Genomic DNA, 27,637 nt, shown 5'->3' with positions numbered 1-27,637 from the left:
CCTGCCTTCCATGTATCAGCCTTATACTGAGCCCAGCTCCTGCCTTCCATGTATCATCCTTATACTGAGCCCAGCTCCTGCCTTCACACACACACACACACACACACAGAGGGGTACCTGGCTGTACCGTTAGGGGGCGGTACAATACAACTCCCGGCAGTACATGTGGGTCGCACCGCTCCTTTCCCGCCACAGTTCCCGCAGTACCTGGCTGCTCAGCAGGGGAGGGGCTGTAGGGCGCAGGCGCATGTGTGGGCCAATCAGAGGGCGGGCAGGTGTCCCAGGTAGAAGCGCTGCACATTTCCCTCTGCAGTGAGAGCTCCGGTCCTGCCTCCCACCCAGCGGTACAGTAGGTCAGTAATAACCGGGCCCTGCGGGGGGAGATCGAACGGTAACGCCTGTACCTGTAGCTTCTCCTCTCCTTTTCTACTTCTATTCATTTGCCCCAATCTTTAGCAACTGCCTTTAGTGGAGCCTTATACTGAGCCCAGCTCCTGCCTTCCATGTATCAGCCTTATACTGAGCCCAGCTCCTGCCTTCCATGTATCAGTCTTATACTGAGCCCAGCTCCTGCCTTCCATGTATCAGCCTTATACTGAGCCCAGCTCCTGCCTTCCATGTATCAGCCTTATACTGAGCCCAGCTCCTGCCTTCCATGTATCAGCCTTATACTGAGCCCAGCTCCTGCCTTCCATGTATCAGCCTTATACTGAGCCCAGCTCCTGCCTTCCATGTATCAGTCTTATACTGAGCCCAGCTCCTGCCTTCCATGTATCAGCCTTATACTGAGCCCAGCTCCTGCCTTCCATGTATCAGTCTTATACTGAGCCCAGCTCCTGCCTTCCATGTATCAGCCTTATACTGAGCCCAGCTCCTGCCTTCCATGTATCAGCCTTATACTGAGCCCAGCTCCTGCCTTCCATGTATCAGCCTTATACTGAACCCAGCTCCTGCCTTCCATGTATCAGCCTTATACTGAGCCCAGCCACTGCCTTCTGTATCAGCCTTATATTAAACCCAGCTCCTGCCTTCCATTTATCAGCCTTATACTGAACCCAGCTCCTGCCTTCCATGTATCAGCCTTATACTGAGCCCAGCTCCTGCCTTCCATGTATCAGCCTTATACTGAGCCCAGCTCCTGCCTTCCATGTATCAGCCTTATACTGAACCCAGCTCCTGCCTTCCATGTATCAGCCTTATACTGAGCCCAGCTCCTGCCTTCCATGTATCAGCCTTATACTGAACCCAGCTCCTGCCTTCCATGTATCAGCCTTATACTGAGCCCAGCTACTGCCTTCTGTATCAGCCTTATATTAAACCCAGCTCCTGCCTTCCATTTATCAGCCTTATACTGAACCCAGCTCCTGCCTTCCATGTATCAGCCTTATACTGAACCCAGCTCCTGCCTTCCATGTATCAGCCTTATACTGAGCCCAGCTCCTGCCTTCCATGTATCAGCCTTATACTGAACCCAGCTCCTGCCTTCCATGTATCAGCCTTATAATGAGCCCAGCTACTGCCTTCTGTATCAGCCTTATATTAAACCCAGCTCCTGCCTTCCATTTATCAGCCTTATACTGAACCCAGCTCCTGCCTTCCATGTATCAGCCTTATACTGAGCCCAGCTCCTGCCTTCCATGTATAAGCCTTATACTGAGCCCAGCTCCTGCCTTCTGTATCAGCCTTATATTAAACCCAGCTCCTGCCTTCCATGAATCAGCCTTATACTGAACCCAGCTCCTGCCTTCCATGTATAAGCCTTATACTGAACCCAGCTCCTGCCTTCCATGTATCAGCCTTATACTGAGCCCAGCTACTGCCTTCTGTATCAGCCTTATATTAAACCCAGCTCCTGCCTTCCATGTATCAGCCTTATACTGAGCCCAGCTCCTGCCTTCCATGTATCATCCTTATACTGAGCCCAGCTCCTGCCTTCCATGTATCAGTCTTATACTGAGCCCAGCTCCTGCCTTCCATGTATAAGCCTTATACTGAACCCAGCTCCTGCCTTCCATGTATCAGCCTTATACTGAGCCCAGCTCCTGCCTTCCATGTATCTGCCTTATACTAAACCCAGCTCCTGCCTTCCATTTATCAGCCTTATACTGAACCCAGCTCCTGCCTTCCATGTATCAGCCTTATACTGAGCCCAGCTCCTGCCTTCCATGTATAAGCCTTATACTGAGCCCAGCTCCTGCCTTCCATGTGTCTGCCTTATACTAAGTGAAGCTCCTGCCTTCTATGTATCTGCCTTATACTGAGCCCAGCTCCTGCCGTCAATGTATCAGCCTTATACTGAGCCCAGCTCCTGCCTTCTGTATCAGCCTTATACTGAGCCCAGCTCCTGCCTTCCATGTATCAGCCTTATACTGAGCCCAGCTCCTGCCTTCCATGTATCAGCCTTATACTGAGCCCAGCTCCTGCCTTCCATGTATCAGCCTTATACTGAGCCCAGCTCCTGCCTTCCATGTATAAGCCTTATACTGAGCCCAGCTCCTGCCTTCCATGTACAAGCCTTATACTGAGCCCAGCTCCTGCCTTCCATGTATCAGCCTTATACTGAACCCAGCTCCTGCCTTCCATGTATCAGCCTTATACTGAGCCCAGCTACTGCCTTCCATGTATCAGCCTTATACTGAGCCCAGCTCCTGCCTTCCATGTATCAATCAGCCTTATACTGAGCCCAGCTCCTGCCTTCCATGTATCAATCAGCCTTATACTGAGCCCAGCTCCTGCCTTCCATGTATCGGCCTTATACTGAGCCCAGCTCCTGCCTTCCATGTATCAGCCTTATACTGACCTGGTATTATTTAGGTGGCAGAGGGGGAAATATAACAAGAAAAGCGTCTGCTCCTTTTTTCTATTAAGCGTTGGTGTGCTACAGTCAATAGGCCAGCTTTGTGTGGGAAGTTCAAGGGCAAGTAAGAATAAGATGCATCTATACAAGGCAGACACCCAGTTTTCCCCCAATGAGCCGCCATCTAACTGATGTTCCGTGACCAGCTAAGTGCGTCCGTAGCTCTGGAGACTGCCAAGCCCACAACCTGCACACAAACACACACCCAATAAACTGAAAGAGGTTACTCATTAATTGTACAACCCACGGCCGGTGGGACCTTCTCTTCCCTATAGAGGATCATGCCCGTGGCTGAGCTGTGGGAATCTCCGGCGCTGGAAATGTTAAGCAGAATGGAGGGTAAGATATGATAGGATGGAATTCCTCATCGGGGGTAAATCATTGTCCTGGTAGTGCTGCTTTTGATTCACATTAACTGAGTTCAGCACAAAAGCCCAGTGTCCGGCTGTGACCAATGTCTCCTTTCTGTTCCAGAGGTTTCCCGCGCGTGGGACAGTTTGCTGGAAGCCAAACAAGAGGTAAGTAGCACTCACCGTAAGTACATTCTGCATTAGCAAATAGGATCAAAGTGCTTCCTATAGGTGGGAATAGGAGCTGCCATGTAGAATGAAATGCAGCAGCGCCCTCTGGTGTTCAGGCCGTAGTCAGTAGCACCCTGTATATGTAAGCATTATGGCCACAGCCTAGTTATATATCTGGTAGCCCCCTAGTGCCCCAGTTTGCCCAGTCTGTAATGCGGACATAAAGGGCACAGAGGGGTATTACGCAATAGAAGTGCCCCATTAGGCATGAAACGCGTTAGGCTTGAGTGTATTGGGTGCTACGTATCACCATAAATATAGTGTTTGGGTTGGACATTATACCAATATGGTCTCGCCCGAATCCATAGGGGGTTCACATACCAGTAGACTGGGGGCATTGATAGGACTGATCCCCAAACCAACCAATAGCCACAGTACGTGGGTCGGGATCGGAAGGTCGTCATTGAGGTCCCAAAATTGCACCAATCATCGGTATGGCCAGCTCTAGAGCGTACGCCCAGCCTATCTGTATTATACCCCAAGCTTAGAGCCCAGTCCATTACGAAGTCTATTGCTCCCTCAGTACTAGACTCTCAGCCCCCCAGCACTAGACCCTCAGCCCCCCAGAACTAGACTCTCAGCCCCCCAGAACTAGACTCTCAGCCCCCCAGAACTAGACTCTCAGCCCCCCGGCACTAGACCCTCAGCCCCCCGGCACTAGGCTCTCAGCCCCCCGGCACTAGGCTCTCAGCCCCCGGCACTAGGCTCTCAGCCCCCCGGCACTAGGCTCTCAGCCCCCCGGCACTAGGCTCTCAGCCCCCCGGCATTAGGCTCTCAGCCCCCCGGCACTAGGCTCTCAGCCCCCCCGGCACTAGGCTCTCAGCCCCCCGGCACTAGGCTCTCAGCCCCCCGGCACTAGGCTCTCAGCCCCCCGGCACTAGGCTCTCGGCCCCCTGGCACTAGGTTCTCAGCCCCCCAGCACTAGACTGTCAGTCCCCCGGCACTAGACTCTCAGCCCCCCAGCACTAGGCTCTCAGCCCCCCCGGCACTAGGCTCTCAGCCCCCCGGCACTAGACCGTCAGCCCCCCGGCACTAGACCCTCAGCCCCCCGGCACTAGACCGTCAGCCCCCCGGCACTAGACCGTCAGCCCCCCGGCACTAGACCCTCAGCCCCCCGGCACTAGACCCTCAGCCCCCCGGCACTAGACCGTCAGCCCCCCGGCACTAGACTGTCAGCCCCCCGGCACTAGACTCTCAGCCCCCCAGCAGTGTTGGGGCTGTGTAGGAAGAGTTGCCCTAGAATTCCTATCCAACACAAGACGTTTCCATTTCAGCTACAAAGAATCGAGAACACGCTCGACAGCCAGGACCGTCGGCACGGGCAGAGAATGCAGCGGAACATGAAGTTGGATAGTAGAATATTTTCCGGTGAGTTGGGGGCCAACACATTTTCATTGGTCGGTACTATTTGGGTTTTGCTTGGGGAGTGCCTTATCCACAATCTATTTTATCGTGTCCTCTGGGCCATAAAACAAGCCTTCATTCAATAGGCTGCCGACTGGCAACAGCCCAACCAGAGAGTAATAGAGAATTTGGAACCCGTGTCGTTCCATTCTGCCCCCCCCCCCCCCGCCCCGTGTAGACATGTTTATACTTGCCCGTTGGCACTTGCTCCCCGTATGACTGACATTTGCTAATTGCCAAGTTAGAAAACATTTCAGCTTCTTCCAAACGACAAACAGGAAACCATTGATTTGTTGTGCGCTAGGAATCGATCTGCGTCCGTCGGAAGCCTCTGGCCGGAGGAGCCCGGGGAACGAGCAAGAAGAGCAGAACCTATTGGATCAAACGTTTATTTGCCACAGGTAATTATTGGCTGCCGTCTGGTAAAAGTCCATGGAGTACAATCTTACTGGGTGATCTCAACAGGCATCGCCTTATAATATTATCGGGGGTAGACAGTTGGGTTGGTTGTCGTGATGAGTGGGTCACCAGTTTAACCAGTACCTGACCCTAACCCTCAGCTTCCCTACCCAAGTCTTCTTAAACTCCATGGCAGGGATCCCCAACCACACTCAGATGTAAAAAGTGTTGGGGAGCCACACAAGCATGAAAAAAGTTATTTTGGGGTGCCAAATACAGTGGTGTGAAAAACTATTTGCCCCCTTCCTGATTTCTTATTCTTTTGCATGTTTGTCACACAAAATGTTTCTGATCATCAAACACATTTAACTATTAGTCAAAGATAACACAAGTAAACACAAAATGCAGTTTTTAAATGAGGGTTTTTATTATTTAGGGAGAAAAAAAATCCAAACCTACATGGCCCTGTGTGAAAAAGTAATTGCCCCCTGAACCTAATAACTGGTTGGGCCACCCTTAGCAGCAATAACTGCAATCAAGCGTTTGCGATAACTTGCAACAAGTCTTTTACAGCGCTCTGGAGGAATTTTGGCCCACTCATCTTTGCAGAATTGTTGTAATTCAGCTTTATTTGAGGGTTTTCTAGCATGAACCGCCTTTTTAAGGTCATGCCACAACATCTCAATAGGATTCAGGTCAGGACTTTGACTAGGCCACTCCAAAGTCTTCATTTTGTTTTTCTTCAGCCATTCAGAGGTGGATTTGCTGGTGTGTTTTGGGTCATTGTCCTGCTGCAGCACCCAAGATTGCTTCAGCTTGAGTTGACGAACAGATGGCCGGACATTCTCCTTCAGGATTTTTTGGTAGACAGTAGAATTCATGGTTCCATATATCACAGCAAGCCTTCCAGGTCCTGAAGCAGCAAAACAACCCCAGACCATCACACTACCACCACCATATTTTACTGTTAGTATGATGTTCTCTTTCTGAAATGCTGTGTTACTTTTACGCCAGATGTAACGGGACACGCACCTTCCAAAAAGTTCAACTTTTGTCTCGTCGGTCCACAAGGTATTTTCTCAAAAGTCTTGGCAATCATTGAGATGTTTTTTAGCAAAATTGAGATGAGCCATAATGTTCTTTTTGCTTAAAAGTGGTTTGCGCCTTGGAAATCTGCCATGCAGGCCGTTTTTGCCCAGTCTCTTTCTTATGGTGGAGTCGGGAACACTGACCTTAATTGAGGCAAGTGAGGCCTGCAGTTCTTTAGATGTTGTCCTGGGGTCTTTTGTGGCCCCTCGGATGAGTTGTCTCTACGCTCTTGGGGTCATTTTGGTCGGCCGGCCACTCCTGGGAAGGTTCACCACTGTTCCATGTTTTTGCCATTTGTGGATAATGGCTCTCACTGTGGTTCGCTGGAGTCCCAAAGCTTTAGAAATGGCTTTATAACCTTTACCAGACTGATAGATCTCAATTACTTTTGTTCTCATTTGTTCCTGAATTTCTTTGGATCTTGGCATGATGTCTAGATTTTGAGGTGCTTTTGGTCTACTTCTCTGTGTCAGGTAGCTCCTATTTAAGTGATTTCTTGATTGAAACAGGTGTGGCAGTAACCAGGCCTGGGGGTGACTACAGAAATTGATATTGAAATTGAAAATTGAAATTGATAAACCACAGTTAAGTTATTTTTTAACAAGGGGGGCAATCACTTTTTCACACAGGGCCATGTAGATTTGGAGTTTTTTTTCTCCCTTAATAACGTAAACCTTCATTTAAAAACTGCATTTTGTGTTCAATTATGTTATCTTTGACTAATAGTTAACGGTTTTTGATGAGCAGAAACATTTTGTGTGACAAACATGCAAAAGAATAAGAAATCAGGAAGGGGGCAAATAGTTTTTCACACCACTGTAAGAGCTGTGATTGGCTGTTTGGTGGCCACGTGTGGACTACTGGACTGCAAGAGGTTCTGCTTGGAGTAAAATGTGCCACTGGGCTTCCAAAACTTGTCTCCAAGCCAGAAATTTAAAAATGAGGCCACTAGGAGCAACATCAAAGGGGGTGGTGAGCAACATGTTGCCCCCTGAGCCACTGGTTGGTCGATCACAGCTCTATGGCCTGCCCAGTCCGGACTGATCCAGTACGATCAGACACTATGCAGGAGGGGTCATCGCCAATATATCACCACCTCAGTATCTCACCTTCTTGGCAAGAACCTGTCCAACCCGTGGGTCCCACAGATTCCAGGTCAACCCACTCATTTCTAGGTGGTTGGATCGTTTTCATAGGGTGTTGACAATCCAATATGAATATGATTTCCGTATATTAGATTATGTTTTCTGTCTCCCCGAGAAGACAGGCCACAGATTTCTCAGAAGGTCAAGGCTCATCTTGGAGGCCTCGGTTCAGCAGTGAAACACACGTACCTAACAGAGATATGGACGGAAAGAATCAAATGACACATCTGGTCTCCATGATGGACGATGGGTTTTCAGAAGACACTTTATCCAACACATTCCTAGATAGGTCTTCTCCAGCAAGCCAGACTTCCACAGAAGAAGTTTTAAACCCATATTCGGAGGTGTATCCTTTATCTCCAGTTCTGGAAGTGGAGAGATGCCCCAAGCTTTCCTCCTGCCCAGATCCTCGTCAGTCTCCAAGTGCCGATGTCTACGCTCAAAGGCTGGAATATCTGAAGAACAACTCCCCCAACAACAAGCTGAAGAAACTGAAAGAAAGGATCCGAGAGCAAAAACTCCGACAGAACCTTGGCAGGGAACTGAGGCCAGACCCTCCGCGGGTCACCGAGCCTGTGGGAAAACACACTCTAAAGAGGAAAGTGGGGAAGGTGACATTTGGTGTTCCACCTCCGACATACAAAGGTAAGAATGATACTGTCACCATTAATGATATCTCTGACTTCACTCTTGATATGAAGGTATTTTGAAAGTGGGATGGACTGCAAGCGAGTTTGTCCAGTGACGCTATCAATACATTGCTGCCATTTCTAGGGGATCTGAGGGCATAAGCCATAGCAACAAATCAAATACCTGAGAGCCAAACCTCTATTTAGGTCATTACAGAGGTAAAACTTCCAGTAGTACATTCAGTCTACTCAACAATACTTATTGGCCTCCCCTTATTTATCCCATAGACCCAAGCAAGGTGCCCAAACACATGGAGATACCAATCTGATCACTCTTGAATGAACTGGTGGCCCACTGACCTTTCCAATAGACTTTGTGTCATTCAGGTCACGTCAATAGACCTCAAATCCCACTAGCCCGTGCCATTTCCTATGGTGATCCAATTCTGGGAGTGGCCTGCCGGAGAATGAGAAGATCTCTCGTTGGGTCCAGGCCCAAGTGGTCCTCAACCTAGGTCAATTCCCATCAGACTTTTCTTATTTTTACCACTTGTTAAGGTCTCCATCTTATTTTTGTGGTCTCTAGATGTCAGATCCAGTCAGTCCTCCATCCAGGACTGAGGGGTAGATTGGTCCATGTTGCCCACTGCCATTCTTTCAGTCTGTCCATATGTACTCATCAAAGAAGAGCATGGTGATCCCTATTGTTTTTGAGGAGGGCAGTCTGGAATAGCATCTTGGTATATGAAGAGCATCACTGTAGCTTGATTTATTGAATGAAAGCTTTAATCTATCCATTCTCCAGGGTTTCCATCATTGTTGTAGGGTCAATGATCCTAAATTATATATTTTTTTCAATTACACGCTACAAGGACATCATCATTTCCAGGTAAGAGTACAGATATTTCCCTGTTCCACACTAGCCGCCATTTTGTTCAACATCCAATCAGAGTGAATCATTAAACACAAAAAGTTCTATTGGTTTGACCCACTATTGCTCTGGTAACGGAAGAGAAGACTAAGGACTTGAACCATCGAACTGCGGCGAAATCTGATTTATTTTTCCTTTTTTAAGAAACCAAAGATCCGACGTCGAAGAGCAAAATCAAGAATTCGGTTTCCAGAAAGCTGTCCTTTGATTCGCCCTCGCCGGAGAGAAGAGTTAAACATTCAGGTTAGGATATTGCTAATGTTCCAATGAAACGGTGGGAATTATGGGGCGGAATGGAAAATCGGATTCAGACAGGGACTGGGGGCAAATTGTATATAAATTTTTATAAAAAGATTGGGCGTGGCCTATAAATAATCACAGATATGGGGCAAAAATCCTTCAGAAAAGGAAAATACAACCCAAAACAATTTTTGTCAGTGGTGAAGACTTGGAAATAAATTTTGGCAAAATTTTTTTTAAAAAATCATGAAATTATCAAAACATTTATTGAAAATTAGTAATTTTTTTTAAAAAATCAGAAGTTTCTACGATCCCGATGTCACAATTTTTTAAGATTTACGATATGATTTATGATAGAACGACGACAAACTCAGATCAATAAGAACATCGATAGATTTATCCAGAAATCAATAGAAATTGGATTTTGCCATTTAGAAAATCAAAATTTTCTTTCCCGAATTTGCACATATGAATTTTTTAGCTTTTAGATCATCAGAATTGTGTTTCTTGAAACTGGAATTCTCATTTTGGGATTTAGATCATCAAAATATCTATTGGATATTGGACTTTCGGAGGATTCCGATTCGGGCGAATCCACGGTCCTGGCCAAACCGAATCCGAATCTGAAAACTCACATGACTTTTTGGCCGAATCCCTTCGGATTCGGGGGTTCGGCCGAACCCCAAAAACTGGATTCCGTGCACCCCTAATACAGATCATACAACATTTGTTGCTCTAAATGGGACATTCAAATTCTAGAATTTCGATGATTAAAATTTTGTTTCTGGGAAAACTCGAATATGTGAGTTTATTCGAGATTTTGCCCAACGGCTCAAATCCAAAAAGGAATACGCGGATTCAAGAAAATTCTTAGAATTTCTTCATTGATTGTGATTCACTCATTTGAGATATTTCTTAGATACAGTGAGATTCGAGGAAATTTTTGGAGATTTCTTGAGATAATTCAAGACGACTGGATGATTTTTCATCGCTGCTACTCAGGGGATATAGGGGGCAGGTTCCGTATTTAGGGGGGACCTGTGTGGCCCAGGAAATTCTGATTATTCCATTGGCAGATAGTAGTGATGAGCAAATCTGTCCCATTTTAATTCGCCGAAAAATCAGTGAAATGGCAGGAAAATTAGCAGAATGTTGAAAAATTTGCGAAACGTGTTTGTTGCACAATTTTTTTTGTTGCACGCATCTTTTTTTGACGTGACCGCGCCTATTTTACACAACCGCGCGGGGCGGGGCCATTGCCAGATAGTAGTGATGAGCGAATCTGTCCCGTTTCACTTTGCCGGGAAATCCGCGAAACAACAGGAAAATTAGTGGAACGGTGAAAAATGTTGCACAATTTTTCTTGTTCCGCGCGTCTGTTTTTGACGTGACCGCGCCTATTTTACACAACCGCGCGGGGCGGGGCCATTGCCAGATAGTAGTGATGAGCGAATCTGTCCCGTTTCACTTTGCCGGGAAATCCGCGAAACAACAGGAAAATTAGTGGAACGGTGAAAAATGTTGCACAATTTTTCTTGTTCTGCGCGTCTGTTTTTGACGTGACCGCGCCTATTTTCATGCGACTGCAGCCATACTGACGCGACCGCGACTTTTTCTATATGCAAATTTTCTCTGAAGTTTTGCAAAACAATTCGCCAATGGCGAAATGCGGAAATTCGCTGCAAATCCACCCCTGGTATAAAAATTCACTCATCGTTACCAGATAGCAAAACACATTGACGGCTTCTTCCAGGGTCAGACTGGGGAGTGCAGGACCCACCCTCCCTGCAGGTGCCCCCGTTGGCCGCATCCCCCGCACCCCCTAACCCCCCGCAGGGGCCCCCACTGAGCCTCCCTTACCCCCTGCAGATGCCCCCGCCAGCCACATACCCCACACCCCCCGCAGGGGCCCCGTTGAGCCTCCCTTACCCCCTGCTGATGCCCCTGCCAGCCACATACCCCGCACCCCCCGCAGGGGCCCCGTTGAGCCTCCCTTACCCCCTGCAGGTGCCCCCGTCGGTTGCATTCCCTGCACCCCCTAACCCCCCGCAGGGGCCCCCACTGAGCCTCCCTTACCCCCTGCAGATGCCCCCACCGGCCACATACCCCGCACCCCCCGTGGGGGCTCCGTTGAGCCTCCCTTACCCCCTGCAGGTGCACCCGTCAGCCGCATCCCCCCACACCCCCTAACCCCCTGCAGGGGCCCCCACTGAGCCTCCCTTACCCCCTGCAGATGCCCCCGCCGGCCACATACCCCACACCCCCCGCAGGAGCCCCGTTGAGCCTCCCTTACCCCCTGGAGGTCCCCCTGTCAGCCGCATCCCCCGCACCCCCTTACCCCCCCGCAGGGGCCCCTACTGAGCCTCCCTTACCCCCTGCTGATGCCCCTGCCAGCCACATACCCCGCACCCCCCGCAGGGGCCCCATTGAGCCTCCCTTACCCTCTGCAGGTGCCCCCCCAGCCGCATCCCCCGCACCCCCTAACCCCCTGCAGGGGCCCCCACTGAACCTCCCTTACCCCCTGCAGATGCCCCCACCGGCCACATACCCCGCACCCCCCGCAGGGGCCCCGTTGAGCCTCCCTTACCCCCTGGAGGTCCCCCCGTCAGCCGCATCCCCCGCACCCCCTTACCCCCCCGCAGGGGCCCCTACTGAGCCTCCCTTACCCCCTGCAGGTGCCCCCGTCGGTTGCATTCCCTGCACCCCCTAACCCCCCGCAGGGGCCCCCACTGAGCCTCCCTTACCCCCTGCAGATGCCCCCGCCGGCCACATACCCCACACCCCCCGCAGGAGCCCCGTTGAGCCTCCCTTACCCCCTGGAGGTCCCCCTGTCAGCCGCATCCCCCGCACCCCCTTACCCCCCCGCAGGGGCCCCTACTGAGCCTCCCTTACCCCCTGCTGATGCCCCTGCCAGCCACATACCCCGCACCCCCCGCAGGGGCCCCATTGAGCCTCCCTTACCCTCTGCAGGTGCCCCCCCAGCCGCATCCCCCGCACCCCCTAACCCCCTGCAGGGGCCCCCACTGAACCTCCCTTACCCCCTGCAGATGCCCCCACCGGCCACATACCCCGCACCCCCCGCAGGGGCCCCGTTGAGCCTCCCTTACCCCTGGAGGTCCCCCCGTCAGCCGCATCCCCCGCACCCCCTTACCCCCCCGCAGGGGCCCCTACTGAGCCTCCCTTACCCCCTGCAGGTGCCCCCGTCGGTTGCATTCCCTGCACCCCCTAACCCCCCGCAGGGGCCCCCACTGAGCCTCCCTTACCCCCTGCTGATGCCCCTGCCAGCCACATACCCCGCACCCCCCGCAGGGGCCCCATTGAGCCTCCCTTACCCTCTGCAGGTGCCCCCCCCAGCCGCATCCCCCGCACCCCCTAACCCCCTGCAGGGGCCCCCACTGAGCCTCCCTTACCCCCTGCAGATGTTTAAGATAAGTTAAACACATCAGGGGAGGAACGGTTGGCCGGGGGGGGGGGGCGGCAACAGTCGGGTCTGGGCTTCCGGGTCCCACTTGGGTGTCGCAGCGGCCCAGCCCAACCCTGGCTTCTTCTGTCATCGCCAAAAACAGACGTTCTCCATTGGAAACGTTGGAATTTTGCAGTCGATATTTCATCCAGAATTGTAGTTTATCGTTTCTTTTTTTACATTTATTCATTACAAATTGTAAAATGTACACATTTTTTAAAAAAATTTTACTTTTTTAAAAAAAAAAAAAGAATTTCAACCAGTTCTAAATAGGGCCCCATAAATGAGATGCCGCTGCTTATAGAGTGTTTAGGAGAAACTGCTGATCCCCCTAGAGACCCCGGGAGAGTCGTAAGGGGTCAGGGGTTTAAGAGGCAACATGATTACGATATCTCCCTTCCTCTCAGTTATAGATAAGATTGGAGCCCCCCCCGCCTGACTCCCTGCCCCGCCGGGTATTAATTATAGCGAATGGGCCCAACCATCATGTTAATCCCATGCCGGCCCCTAATGTCGGGGTGATCAGCTGTTTATAATAAAATATGAATCATGTTTTTGGGGGGGGGGATGAAAAATGATTTTATTCCCTGCAGGGACCTCTCCGTAGGACCACGGTCAGAAGGAACATTTATCATTGTAACTGCCAGTGTCACCGCGTCCTGGCCGGCCATTAGTTTCTGTCAGCGCCGACGCCGGGGTTGGGCCCCCAGGGAAGATAAATTAGGGTTCAAAGGTTGAACTCGCCCCCCCACCCCCCACCCCCGTTTCCTTCTCCTAAAGAACTTGATGAATTGGAGGAGAATCGAAAAATTTGCTGCAGTTGACAAAAAATTCATTTGCGCCGTGGAGAAAAAAACCCTTTTATATATAGGGAGAGGGGGCGGGGCCCAGTCTGGCGCTTGTTTCTAATGGGTAAAAAAAAAGGGGGGTAAATATCAGTTTAACAGAAATGGGTTTTTAGGGAAAATGTAACAGAATAGTTAAATAAATACATTTATATTAGATATAATAGAGTTTCAAATCCACGGTAATGTGGGAGGGGTTATGCAAATGGCAATAGTCGACTTTCGATTTAGGATTCTGGGTAACAGCAAATATTGGTGCTTTTCTATCAGTAGGCTCGTCTGTCATTTGTTTTTAAAGGGGAAGTTCACATTTAGGGGCACATTTACTAACCCACGAACGGGCCGAATGCGTCCGATTGCGTTTTTTTCGTAATGATCGGTAATTTTGCGATTTTTTTCGGCGTCTTTACGATTTTTGCGTAAAAACGCGAGTTTTTCGGCGTCTTTACGATTTTTGCGTAAAAACGCGAGTTTTTCGGCCTCTTTACGAAAGTTGCGCAAAGTCGCGATTTTTTCGTAGCGTTAAAACTTGCGCGAAACGTCGCGCCTTTTAAGTTTTAACGCTACGAAAAAGGCGCGACTTTGCGCGCAAGTGTTAACGCTACGAAAAACTCGCGTTTTTACGCAAAAATCGTAAAGACGCCGAAAAACTCGCGTTGTTACGCAAAAATCGTAAAGACGCCGAAAAAAATCGCAAAAAATACGAAAAAGTCGCAAAATGTTCATTTCCAATCGGAATTTTTCCAATTCGGATTCGAAATCGTGTCTTAGTAAATCAGCCCCTTAGTGCAGTTTTTATTAAACGAGAACGAAAGACAAACATTAACCCTATGTTACCTGCCCACCCGGTACATTTAGTCCTGTCCCAGTATAAACAAAGCACTGTGACTCTATTTGTGCATCCAGGGAAGGACGTGTACAGGCCCTCAGCATGGAGAGAAGGGCAGAAGATTGTACGGAAGATCCTCGGGCCGTCACCTGTGATACTAAAGGGGCAACACTTGTCTAGTGGAGATGGTTTGGCTTCCCAGACTCCAGGTATTTAGGATCAACTTACATAAGCTATTGTGTGCCCAGAGCATTCCTTCTCTGTATATTTGTATTTATACATATGGGTAGGGGGTGCCATAGTGTTTCCCTTAGACAGTACAGTATGGGGGTACAGCTTATTGTGTGCCCAGAGCATTCCTTCTCTGTATATTTGTATTTATACATATGGGTAGGGGGTGCCATAGTGTTTCCCTTAGACAGTACAGTATGGGGGTACAGCTTATTGTGTGCCCAGAACATTCCTTCTCTGTATATTTGTATTTATACATATGGGTAGGGGGTGCCATAGTGTTTCCCTTAGACAGTACAGTATGGGGGTACAGCTTATTGTGTGCCCAGAGCATTCCTTCTCTGTATATTTGTATTTATACATATGGGTAGGGGGTGCCATAGTGTTTCCCTTAGACAGTACAGTATGGGGGTACAGCTTATTGTGTGCCCAGAACATTCCTTCTCTGTATATTTGTATTTATACATATGGGTAGGGGGTGCCATAGTGTTTCCCTTAGACAGTACAGTATGGGGGTACAGCTTATTGTGTGCCCAGAGCATTCCTTCTCTGTATATTTGTATTTATACATATGGGTAGGGGGTGCCATAGTGTTTCCCTTAGACAGTACAGTATGGGGGTACAGCTTATTGTGTGCCCAGAACATTCCTTCTCTGTATATTTGTATTTATACATATGGGAGGGAGGTGCCATAGTGTTTCCCTTAGACAGTACAGTATGGGGGTACAGCTTATTGTGTGCCCAGAACATTCCTTCTCTGTATATTTGTATTTATACATATGGGTAGGGGGTGCCATAGTGTTTCCCTTAGACAGTACAGTATGGGGGTACAGCTTATTGTGTGCCCAGAACATTCCTTCTCTGTATATTTGTATTTATACATATGGGTAGGGGGTGCCATAGTGTTTCCCTTAGACAGTACAGTATGGGGGTACAGCTTATTGTGTGCCCAGAACATTCCTTCTCTGTATATTTGTATTTATACATATGGGTAGGGGGTGCCATAGTGTTTCCCTTAGACAGTACAGTATGGGGGTACAGCTTATTGTGTGCCCAGAGCATTCCTTCTCTGTATATTTGTATTTATACATATGGGTAGGGGGTGCCATAGTGTTTCCCTTAGACAGTACAGTATGGGGGTACAGCTTATTGTGTGCCCAGAACATTCCTTCTCTGTATATTTGTATTTATACATATGGGTAGGGGGTGCCATAGTGTTTCCCTTAGACAGTACAGTATGGGGGTACAGCTTATTGTGTGCCCAGAGCATTCCTTCTCTGTATATTTGTATTTATACATATGGGTAGGGGGTGCCATAGTGTTTCCCTTAGACAGTACAGTATGGGGGTACAGCTTATTGTGTGCCCAGAACATTCCTTCTCTGTATATTTGTATTTATACATATGGGTAGGGGGTGCCATAGTGTTTCCCTTAGACAGTACAGTATGGGGGTACAGCTTATTGTGTGCCCAGAACATTCCTTCTCTGTATATTTGTATTTATACATATGGGTAGGGGGTGCCATAGTGTTTCCCTTAGACAGTACAGTATGGGGGTACAGCTTATTGTGTGCCCAGAACATTCCTTCTCTGTATATTTGTATTTATACATATGGGAGGGAGGTGCCATAGTGTTTCCCTTAGACAGTACAGTATGGGGGTACAGCTTATTGTGTGCCCAGAACATTCCCTCTCTGTATATTTGTATTTATACATATGGGAGGGAGGTGCCATAGTGTTTCCTTTAGACAGTACAGTATGGGGGTACAGCTTATTGTGTGCCCAGAACATTCCTTCGCTGTATATTTGTATTTATACATATGGGTAGGAGGTGCCATAGTGTTTCCCTTAGACAGTACAGTATGGGGGTACAGCTTATTGTGTGCCCAGAACATTCCTTCTCTGTATATTTGTATTTATACATATGGGAGGGAGGTGCCATAGTGTTTCCCTTAGACAGTACAGTATGGGGGTACAGCTTATTGTGTGCCCAGAACATTCCTTCGCTGTATATTTGTATTTATACATATGGGAGGGAGGTGCCATAGTGTTTCCCTTAGACAGTACAGTATGGGGGTACAGCTTATTGTGTGCCCAGAACATTCCTTCTCTGTATATTTGTATTTATACATATGGGTAGGGGTGCCATAGTGTTTCCCTTAGACAGTACAGTATGGGGGGTACAGCTTATTGTGTGCCCAGAGCATTCCTTCTCTGTATATTTGTATTTATACATATGGGTAGGGGGTGCCATAGTGTTTCCCTTAGACAGTACAGTATGGGGGTACAGCTTATTGTGTGCCCAGAACATTCCTTCTCTGTATATTTGTATTTATACATATGGGTAGGGGGTGCCATAGTGTTTCCCTTAGACAGTACAGTATGGGGGTACAGCTTATTGTGTGCCCAGAACATTCCTTCTCTGTATATTTGTATTTATACATATGGGTAGGGGGTGCCATAGTGTTTCCCTTAGACAGTACAGTATGGGGGTACAGCTTATTGTGTGCCCAGAACATTCCCTCTCTGTATATTTGTATTTATACATATGGGTAGGGGGTGCCATAGTGTTTCCCTTAGACAGTACAGTATGGGGGTACAGCTTATTGTGTGCCCAGAACATTCCCTCTCTGTATATTTGTATTTATACATATGGGTAGGGGGTGCCATAGTGTTTCCCTTAGACAGTACAGTATGGGGGTACAGCTTATTGTGTGCCCAGAACATTCCTTCTCTGTATATTTGTATTTATACATATGGGTAGGGGGTGCCATAGTGTTTCCCTTAGACAGTACAGTATGGGGGTACAGCTTATTGTGTGCCCAGAACATTCCTTCTCTGTATATTTGTATTTATACATATGGGTAGGGGGTGCCATAGTGTTTCCCTTAGACAGTACAGTATGGGGGTACAGCTTATTGTGTGCCCAGAACATTCCTTCTCTGTATATTTGTATTTATACATATGGGTAGGGGGTGCCATAGTGTTTCCCTTAGACAGTACAGTATGGGGGTACAGCTTATTGTGTGCCCAGAACATTCCTTCTCTGTATATTTGTATTTATTATTTTATCATTATTATTATAGGAATGGCTAAACAGGAAACAGATGGAGCTCCAGTATGGAGGGATCCACCACCCAAAGAGAAGGTGAAGGGCAGTGATAGGCCAAGTGAAAGAGTCAAGCGGATCCTAAGAACCAATGTAACGGCAGTATTGCAGGATGAGAAGAGAAAGGGGGTGCAGAGGGATTTGCCAAAGAGACGACCAACCACCTCGGCGGCACAGAGACACCCCAATAAAGAGAACATACGGCAAGAGGATCGGGTGGGGCCACGGGGCCACAAACATGGCTACAGCACAGAGGAAGTGCGCAACTTTATGAACAGGAAGAAGTCGGAGAGACGAAGCAAAGAACAGGAAGAGCGGGATTCACGGTGCACCGCCGCGCAGCTCCAGCAGAGACGCCTGCAGGAAGTGTTCCGGAAGCAAAAGGAAGCGGGGCCTTTAATAAAGCCCCGTACTGAGCTCTCCAAACAGAAGTGCCCTGTGGGTATACTCAGAATTCTCTGTCGCTTGCAGTTCCGCTCTTCCCCTGCTGGGGGCAGCAGATACATTTCATAGCAGATATCCGTAACTGGCTGAAAATTAAGTTCCTAGGAACAGAAACGTCACATGACTCTTCTCCGCTCACTGACTTCATTTTCTAAGCAGAGCAGCATCACATGACCTTTTCTTCTCCCAGGAAATTCATTTTCAGCCGGATATAAACACTAATATGACCAGCAGGTGGCGATGTTGATTCAAATCTGAAAAACTAGAAATATAATAGAAAAGTAGGGCAATTTGCAATTGGTCTTCATTTATTTTTATTTTTTTTGTGGTTATTTTGTGGGCATTTTCATTAGGCGACGGAAGATTCTGGAAGACCTGTGGCTGAATGGGTTCAGAGAGACTGCTCCCGGCTGCTGGGGGAAGAGGAGGGAAGAAGGTACATTATTATTATTATATTACATAGAATTTCCATGGAATGTTCTTTATATATAGTGGGGGTTTTGCCTTCACCGCATTGTGTTTGTTCTATAACAGGAAGGAAACCGATGTTGGCCATTGCTTGGGGCCCCTGAAGCTTCGGGACTTAGATACATCAGACTCACCCACACAGTCTCCCAAGAGAGGCCCGACTCTCCCCCAGCCCCGAGACAGCCAGGAGCGCCTCCAGGCCCTGTGTAACGTTGCCCGGGACCTGGCCCGGAGGGTAGAAGTTGAAACCAGCAGGCTGGGAGTTGTAGTTCTTCCACGGCCAATGGTTAGCCAGGAGTCCCAGAGTCCCCCGGGGCTACGGCAACGTTCGCAGGAGGAGCCAACTGGCCTGGACGATGGACGCTACCAACGATCCGGGAGTCTGGAGAGACCACAAGGTGATTGGATAGACTAAGTTAACTAAGCAGCTATGCAGTTAGTCTCGCTTTACTGCAAGTTGGAGTGATATCACCCCCCCACCTCTCTTTCTGCCCAGTGGAACAATGGGCAGGTAACCAGCTCCCTAATACCTGCATTGTTACAAATGTTCCCATGCCCCACCTAGTGGTAGATAGGAGAATAGCACCCAGTAGTACAAATCCAAGTCCGGCAGGATCCCTAAGCCGATTGGATCACATCCTTGGTGAGGTCACCAAATCAGCTGATTTTTTTTCACGTTTTGCCGACCAACGAGTTAGGCCATATTGGGACGAGCCAATTGTCCGCCCCAAGGCCAAAAGTTAGACCATAATGGGTTCTACAGAGACCTGTTACCCATTGGATTATTAAACCTGCCCAACTGATAATATAGGGACCTTGGGACCTCCTAAGGGACCAATACACTGGCCAATAAGATGCCGACGTATGGCCACGGCCAGCTTAAGATAGAAATAACACGGGACAGGGCAATTACACTAACGTAATGGAATACTGTGTTTATTGGGGTATTTAGGGACCCCAAGACTGTATGTTATTTACAAGAAAATTCCCTAAAAAATATTATTTATAATCGATTTATAATTCTCAGGATGGGCAGATATTACAGCGCCTCCGTGTGGGGAAACCGAGAAGAAAGAACAATGGAGGAGAGCCACGAAAGCTTTAGGCGATGAACCCTTAGCCAAAAGGTGGGTGGTCTTACGCTTCTGCCCCTCCTCCCCATTCGTTAAGTGTTCCCTGAGATCTGGGGGGCAATTTGTATTTCAGGGGGCAATTTGTATGTAAAAAAACAGTTTTAATCCACAAAGTGAACAATCATTGATGGTTTCAGTGTTGCCCCTCTAGGGGGCGCTGCCGGCTCACATTGTCTCCTTTGCTCCCTGAATGGAGAGGCCGCTGGAATGGACTTACATCCGGGGGCATTTGTGTTTCTATCTATTATTTTGCCCCAATAAGTCAGTAACAGACAAATAATAGTCACGGAGAGAAAAGTAACAAAAAGGTGATTTTATTCATCTATAAACGTATAAATAGGCCCCTTATGTAACAGCTAGTAGCCTGGCCTATTGCCTGGGCTTCCCTTGGTGGTCTTGGTGTCTGGAGAAAAGCATAGGGGGCGCTATTATTTTACATAAAGCATTAATGTATAACTGATTGCCCATTAGCTGGTGTAAAACTACAACTCCCAGCAACCCCCCTACAGCATTCCAAAGGTACTGGGAGTTGTACTTTAACAACAACTGAAGGTCCAGAGGTTTGGCAGTTGGTATGTAGTGAGTAACTGCCAGCAGTTACTCACTACATACCAACTGCCAAACCTCTGGACCTGCAGTTGTTGTTAAAGTACCGGCCATCATCTTACCCTACTGTCTCCATCTTGCCCTACTGTCTCCATCTTGCCCTACTGTCTCCATCTTGCCCTACTGTCTCCATCTTGCCCTACTGTCCCCATCTTGCCCTACTGTCCCCATCTTGCCCTACTGTCCCCATCTTGCCCTACTGTCTCCATCTTGTCCTACTGTCTCCATCTTGCCCTACTGTCCCCATCTTGTCCTACTGTCCCCATCTTGCCCTACTGTCTCCATCTTGCCCTACAGTCTCGTCTCCATCTTGCCCTACTGTCTCCATCTTGCCCTAATGTCTCCATCTTGCCCTACTGTCTCCATCTTGTCCTACTGTCTCCATCTTGCCCTACTGTCTCCATCTTGCCCTACTGTCTCCATCTTGCCCTACAGTCTCCATCTTGCCCTACAGTCTCCAACTTGCCCTACTGTCTCCATCTTGCCCTACAGTCTCCATCTTGCCCTACTGTCTCCATCTAGCCCTACAGTCTCCATCTTGCCCTACAGTCTCCATCTTGCCCTACTGTCTCCATCTTGCCCTACAGTCTCAAACTTGTCCTACTGTCTCCATCTTGCCCTACAGTCTCCATCTTGCCCTACAGTCTCCATCTTGCCCTACTGTCTCCATCTTGCCCTACTGTCTCCATCTTGCCCTACTGTCTCCATCTTGCCCTACAGTCTCCATCTTGCCCTACTGTCTCCATCTTGCCCTACAGTCTCCAACTTGTCGTACTGTCTCCATCTTGCCCTACAGTCTCCATCTTGCCCTACAGTCTCCAACTTGCCCTACTGTCTCCATCTTGCCCTACTGTCTCCATCTTGCCCTACTGTCTCCATCTTGCCCTACTGTCTCCATCTTGCCCTACTGTCTCCATCTTGCCCTACTGTCTCCAACTTGTCCTACTGTCTCCATCTTGCCCTACAGTCTCCATCTTGCCCTACTGTCTCCATCTTGCCCTACTGTCTCCATCTTGCCCTACTGTCTCCATCTTGCCCTACAGTCTCCAACTTGTCCTACTGTCTCCATCTTGCCCTACAGTCTCCATCTTGCCCTACTGTCTCCATCTTGCCCTACTGTCCTGTCTCCATCTGCCCTGTCCCTTGCCTACTGTCTCCATCTTGCCCTACAGTCTCCATCTTGCCCTACTGTCTCCATCTTGCCCTACAGTCTTGTCTCCATCTTGCCCTACTGTCTCCGTCTTGCCCTACTGTCTCCATCTTGCCCTACAGTCTCCATCTTGCCCTACAGTCTCCAACTTGTCCTACTGTCTCCATCTTGCCCTACAGTCTCCAACTTGTCCTACTGTCTCCGTTTTGCCCTACTGTCTCCATCTTGCCCTACAGTCTCCATCTAGCCCTACAGTCTCCAACTTGTCCTACTGTCTCCATCTTGCCCTACTGTCTCCATCTTGCCCTACTGTCTCCATCTTGCCCTACTGTCTCCATCTTGCCCTACAGTCTCCATCTTGCCCTACTGTCTCCATCTTGCCCTACAGTTTTGTCTCCATCTTGCCGGACTGTCTCCATCTTGCCCTACTGTCTCCATCTTGCCGGACTGTCTCCATCTTGCCCTACTGTCTCCATCTTGCCGGACTGTCTCCATCTTGCCCTACAGTCTCCAACTTGTCCTACTGTCTCCATCTTGCCCTACTGTCTCCATCTTGCCCTACTGTCTCCATCTTGCCCTACTGTCTCCAACTTGCCCTACTGTCTCCATCTTGCCCTACTGTCTCCATCTTGCCCTACTGTCTCCATCTTGCCATACTATCTCCATCTTGTCCTACTGCCTCCATCTTGCCGGACTGTCTCCATCTTACCCTACTGTCTCCATCTTGCTGTACAGTCTCCATCTTGCCCTACTGTCTCCATCTTGCTGTACAGTCTCCATCTTGCCCTACTGTCTCCATCTTGCCCTACTGTCTCCATCATGTCTCCACCCTGCCTAATTGTCACCATCTTGCCCTGCTGTCTCTATTTTGTCCTGTTGTCTCCATCTTGCCATACTGCCTACCATCTTTTCTTACTGTCTTCTTCTTGTTGTGCTGATACAGTCTTGCCCTCCGGTTGCCATATTGTCCTACGGTCACCACCTTGCCCATCTGCCTGCCATCTTCCTCTGTATTCCCCATCTTGCTTGACTTTAATCATCTTGCCCTACTGCCACCCTCTTGCCCGACTGTCTCCAAGTTGCCTTACTGTCTCCATCTTACCTTACTGTCTCCATCTTGCCCTACTGTCTCCATTTTGTGCTATTGTACATCTGTCTCTATTACACCTGCTGTTCCCAGACTTTTTCTATCTGTAAATCTGATCCGCGGGTCCCCATTCCATACAGGTTCCAGGGCAGTTATTGGAGCACCCAAACATCAGCCCTGCCGTGTAAGACTGTAATGTCTATTTTATAGAATACGTTGCTGCTGCTATTGCCCCGAGGCATTCCGCCCATACACATTCCGCCCATACACTGGGTCACCCCAAGTGCACACAGGTCAGAGTTTATTTACGGGTAAAGAAAATGGCGGTGGCCTCTGCCCGTTCCACCATAACCAACACGGAGCAGCCGGCCCTTATTGATATAATGTGTAAAAAGATCAATTTCATTTTGAATGATTTTCCTAAAAGCCCCCTGCTCACCTGACTGCCGCCCATAGATCCCGTTTATCCTAAGGAAAATAAAATCTGCCTTCTGATATTTCCGTAAGTTGCGCCGGTGCCCCCCCGGCATATGGTTTGGGAAGGGGGCGCGTGAATCGATTATTTGAATACTATAAGCGCGGAGTTAAATCTCCTCTGATCTCCTTTTGTGGTGAGGATTAGAGCGGTTTAACCTGCCGCAAAGATTCATTTAAAGTAATTGTTTTGCCCGGCCAACGTCTTATATAAATATGATTGGAGCCGAAGCCGCCCCTAAGGTTTATTGTTAAGTAATAGCCTCGTCTCGTTAGTCACTTTCCAATTATACGGCACGGACCCCCCCGCTCGCCCCCCTTTCCCTTGTGTATGTGCCAATCCAAATCCTTAATCCGAATCACCTGATTTGGTGTGTTTAACCCCGATTCGGGGGTTGCCCCAATCCCAAATTAGTGGATTCGGTGCTTGTCTAATTAAAACCTCATTAACAGCCCACAGAAAGGATCCCGGGAACATAGAGGAGGCAGGAGATTGCAATCGCCGCCGGGATCTACTCGAGGCCTCTCGGAGCGGCTTGGGAAACATTCGCCCTCTCGTCCCAGTTGGAAAAGTGGAATTTTGCTGGAATCGGGTGAGGAATGACCTGGTGCAGGAAAAGTCGCCATCGAGTAGATCTTTTGCCTGATTTGCCATCAGATATTGCTGGCCGAGGACCATTAATGGGCCAATTCTGTTATCACTCAGTGGGGGTTTCCAACTGTGCAGATGTTGGTCAGGCAGGTCCCATCCTGGTGCCAATCAGCTGCAGACTTGGCCGCTTATATTGGTCTGTGTATGGGCAGCTCCAGATTGCACAGGTATCGGGTTTGGAGGCTTATGATGGAAGGCTTACCTCCTTGGCAAGTAATATTAGCACCTACGGCTGTCACACCTGCCCCCAACCCCATCTGCCAGTATGTCCGCACAGCAAACACTGCCTCCACCACTTTGTCTGCATTGCCCCCCCGTAGCTCCCTGTTTGCCCCCCCATTTAATTTCTTACACCTCTCTACTGTACCCAAGGCCCGTACCTCCCCTGCCTGCCCCCAATTTTACACTCTATACACCCACACCCGACCCTAACCCGCCCACTCCCAGCCTGAGCCCCACCCAGCTAGTCCCCTGTATTTATAGACCTGCGCCCCACCCGGCCACTGATGATGTCACAAAAGGGGCGGGCACATGTCTATAAATCAGAGAGACGAAACCTAGAAGCTGGCAGTGTAAGGTTGTGGGCGGGGAGAGTAGGCAGAAGAGCTCAACCTTAACCTGCCCGCTCCGAACCCTACCTGACCCAGCTAGTCCCCTGTATTTATAGACCCGCCCAGTGATGATGTCACAAAAGGGGCGGGCGCACACCTATAAATCAGAGAGCCAGAAGCTGGCAGTGTAAGGTCGTGGGCGGGGACAGTAGGCAGAAGAGTGCAACCCTAACCTGCCCGCTACAAACCCTACCCGACCCAGTTAGTCCCCTGTATTTATAGACCCGCCCAGTGATGATGTCACAAGAGGGGCGGGCACACACCTATAAATCAGAGAGCCGGACGCTGGCAGTGTAAGGTTGTGGGCGGGGAGAGTAGGCAGAAGAGCTCAACCCTAACCCGCCCACTCCAACCCAGCTAGTCCCCTGTATTTATAGACCCGCCCAGTGATGATGTCACAAGAGGGGCAGGCACACACCTATAAATCAGAGAGCCGGAAGCTGGCAGTGTAAGGTTGTGGGCGGGGAGGGTAGGCAGAAGAGCGCAACCCTAACCCGCCCACTCCAACCCAGCTAGTCCCCTGTATTTATAGACCCGCCCAGTGATGATGTCACAAAAGGGGCGGGCACACACCTATAAATCAGAGAGCCGGACGCTGGCAGTGTAAGGTTGTGGGCGGGGAGAGTAGGCAGAAGAGCTCAACCCTAACCCGCCCACTCCAACCCAGCTAGTCCCCTGTATTTATAGACCCGCCCAGTGATGATGTCACAAGAGGGGCAGGCACACACCTATAAATCAGAGAGCCGGAAGCTGGCAGTGTAAGGTTGTGGGCGGGGAGGGTAGGCAGAAGAGCGCAACCCTAACCCGCCCACTCCAACCCAGCTAGTCCCCTGTATTTATAGACCCGCCCAGTGATGATGTCACAAAAGGGGCGGGCACACACCTATAAATCAGAGAGCCGGAAGCTGGCAGTGTAAGGTTGTGGGCGGGGAGGGTAGGCAGAAGAGCGCAACCCTAACCCGCCCACTCCAACCCAGCTAGTCCCCTGTATTTATAGACCCGCCCAGTGATGATGTCACAAGAGGGGCGGGCACACACCTATAAATCAGAGAGCCGGAAGCTGGCAGTGTAAGGTTGTGGGCGGGGAGAGTAGGCAGAAGAGCTCAACCCTAACCCGCCCTATCCAACCCTATACGACCCAGCTAGTCCCCTGTATTTATAGACCCGCCCAGGGATGATGTCACAAAAGGGGTGGGCGCACACCTATAAATCATCATTCTCTGGGGCGGGGTGAATAATTTGGGGGGGTAAATGAATAGAATTGAAAAGACCCATCACATATATAAATAAGCGGAGGCTGAAAGCGATAGGCCCAGTGCAACCCGAAGCTTTGGCCGAAATCCGCTAATTGCACATCCCACTTAGCACCTTCGCTAATTATAAACCCATTTGTCTTAACCCCGCGGTGGCCAGTTCCCCTTTCATGTCGCCGTAATCTCCTGCCGGCGGGAAGGCGGCTGCTCGGTGATTTGTGCTGAGCAGGGGAGGCTGCTCCCGTGTAAGCTGATTACTGCCCCCCCCCCGGCCTTACTCTTAAAATTAAGCCTTAATCCTCAATTTATTTAATATAATCATAATAAATACGTTTGGGTGGATGTTAATAAAGGCGGAGGCCCGGCCGGCTGCTCAGTCTGACCTAGTAACGGAACGTAGACTTAGTGGCGTAATATGTTTATTGGGAAATAAAATGGTGTATTTGCCCTTTAAAGGGGACCTGCCACCCCAAGAAATAACTCCAAATCCTTGTGTACTATGTTAGTTGGGCAAAATAAACTTTACTTACACTGTAAAAATCACTGAATTTCTTTTTAATTTAGTCTTGGAATTGACAGTTACAGCCACAAGGCCGGCGCCATTTTGGGAACAGTTATTAAAGGAAGCTTTGTATCACCCCAAATCTTATGCATTTGCCATCTAGGAAGTGCTGAATGGAAAGTTAACATAATTATAATTAAAAATCTGAGCTGTCAATCATATATTGCTTGCCCCGCCTCTATGCCTGCGGCATAGAGGTGGGGCAAGCAATATATGATTGACAGCTCAGATTTTTAAATACATTTATAACAGGTATGGATGATTTAATGTGTGTATGGGTGACAGGTCCCCTTTAATAGCATGTTATTGATGTGTTTATTACCCCATTGCAGCTCTGCAGGAAGGGGAGGTGGCTCCAGCGAACGGTTTGCGGAAATCTCACACGGATATTGTGCGGAAGCTTAAGGTAGGGGGTTCTGACTGCCTAAAACATTTGTGGGTGTGGCTTGAGTCCCTATGAATTGTTGCTATGCTTGCGCTACTCAGATGCAGAATGCGGAACAGGGAGTGAAGCTGGCGGCCCTGAGGGAGAAATCGCGTCGGGAGGCCGCGGAGGCGGAGCATTGTATGGAGGAACTGAAACTGAAGTCCATCATGGTAACAGTCATTTCTATTGGTCCAAATGAGCAGCTATTGCCCTGTACGTGCAACAGTAATAAATACGTCTCTTGTTTCTATTTCCCAACAGCTGTTCCAATCCGACGGCCAAAGCGAAGAAGCTAAACCAATGGCAAATAGGCAGCTGCCCCCTAACGGGGCAGAATTCATCTACAACACAAACTGGTGAGTTTCCATCCAAAGGAGCAAAACAGGAGAATTGTACTGGGAATATGGTGTTTGGTGCCATTCAGATCCAGTGTGCCAATGAGCACGGTGCCAGTAACAACATTAGTGAGTGGGCACTGTATAATGCTGGCATGCTGTGGGCGATGTATAATGGTGGCACGATGTGGGCGCTGTATAATGCTGACATGCTGTGGGCGCTGTATAATGCTGACATGCTGTGGGCGCTGTATAATGCTGGCATGCTGTGGGCGCTGTATAATGCTGACATGCTGTGGGCGCTGTATAATGCCGACACGCTGTGGGCACTGTATAATGCCGACACACTGTGGGCGCTGTATAATGCCGGCATTCTGTGGGCACTGTATAATGCCGGCACGCTGTGGGCTCTGTATAATGCCGACATGCTGTGGGCGCTGTATAATGCGGGCATGCTGTGGGCGCTGTACAATGCGGGCATACTGTGGGCGCTGTATAAATCCGACATGCTGTGGGCGCTGTATGATTCTGGCACGCTGTGGGCGCTGTATAATGCTGGCACGCTGTGGGTGCTGTATAATGCTGGCATGCTGTGGGCACTGTATAATGCTGACACGCTGTGGGCCCTGTATAATGCCGGCACGCTGTGGGCTCTGTATAATGTTGGCATGCTGTGGGCGCTGT

The 27,637-nt window shown here is 49.2% G+C and overlaps 1 protein-coding gene across 1 annotated transcript; it reads left to right on the top strand.

Moving 5' to 3' along the window:
• Positions 1–246: 246 nt before the first annotated feature.
• On the top strand, positions 247–26,989 carry ccdc187 (coiled-coil domain containing 187). Its single transcript, XM_031892083.1, has 16 exons — positions 247–353; positions 3,133–3,196; positions 3,332–3,375; positions 4,713–4,806; positions 5,147–5,243; positions 7,594–8,120; positions 9,180–9,278; positions 14,490–14,621; positions 17,729–18,189; positions 18,549–18,631; positions 18,730–19,061; positions 19,691–19,790; positions 23,567–23,706; positions 26,524–26,597; positions 26,678–26,788; positions 26,880–26,989. The coding sequence occupies exons 2-16, from the start codon at positions 3,139–3,141 to the stop codon at positions 26,976–26,978; spliced, it is 2,451 nt and encodes an 816-aa protein (XP_031747943.1). The 5' UTR covers positions 247–353; positions 3,133–3,138; the 3' UTR covers positions 26,979–26,989.
• Positions 26,990–27,637: the final 648 nt, after the last annotated feature.

This window comes from Xenopus tropicalis, chromosome 8 (genome assembly GCF_000004195.4).
Source record: "Xenopus tropicalis strain Nigerian chromosome 8, UCB_Xtro_10.0, whole genome shotgun sequence".
Classification (NCBI taxonomy): domain Eukaryota; kingdom Metazoa; phylum Chordata; class Amphibia; order Anura; family Pipidae; genus Xenopus; species Xenopus tropicalis.
The sequence above is the reverse complement of the archived record's forward strand: the minus strand, read 5'-3'. Positions and strand labels throughout refer to the sequence as shown.

Bases quoted from the DNA above. Each gene is read 5' to 3' on its own strand.
- ccdc187 (XM_031892083.1), top strand. From the start codon at position 3,139: ATGCCCGTGGCTGAGCTGTGGGAATCTCCGGCGCTGGAAATGTTAAGC. The intron at 5,244-7,593 runs GTAATTATTGGC...CTCCCCGAGAAG, and splicing joins CAAACGTTTATTTGCCACAG to ACAGGCCACAGATTTCTCAG. The intron at 9,279-14,489 runs GTTAGGATATTG...TTGTGCATCCAG, and splicing joins GAGAAGAGTTAAACATTCAG to GGAAGGACGTGTACAGGCCC.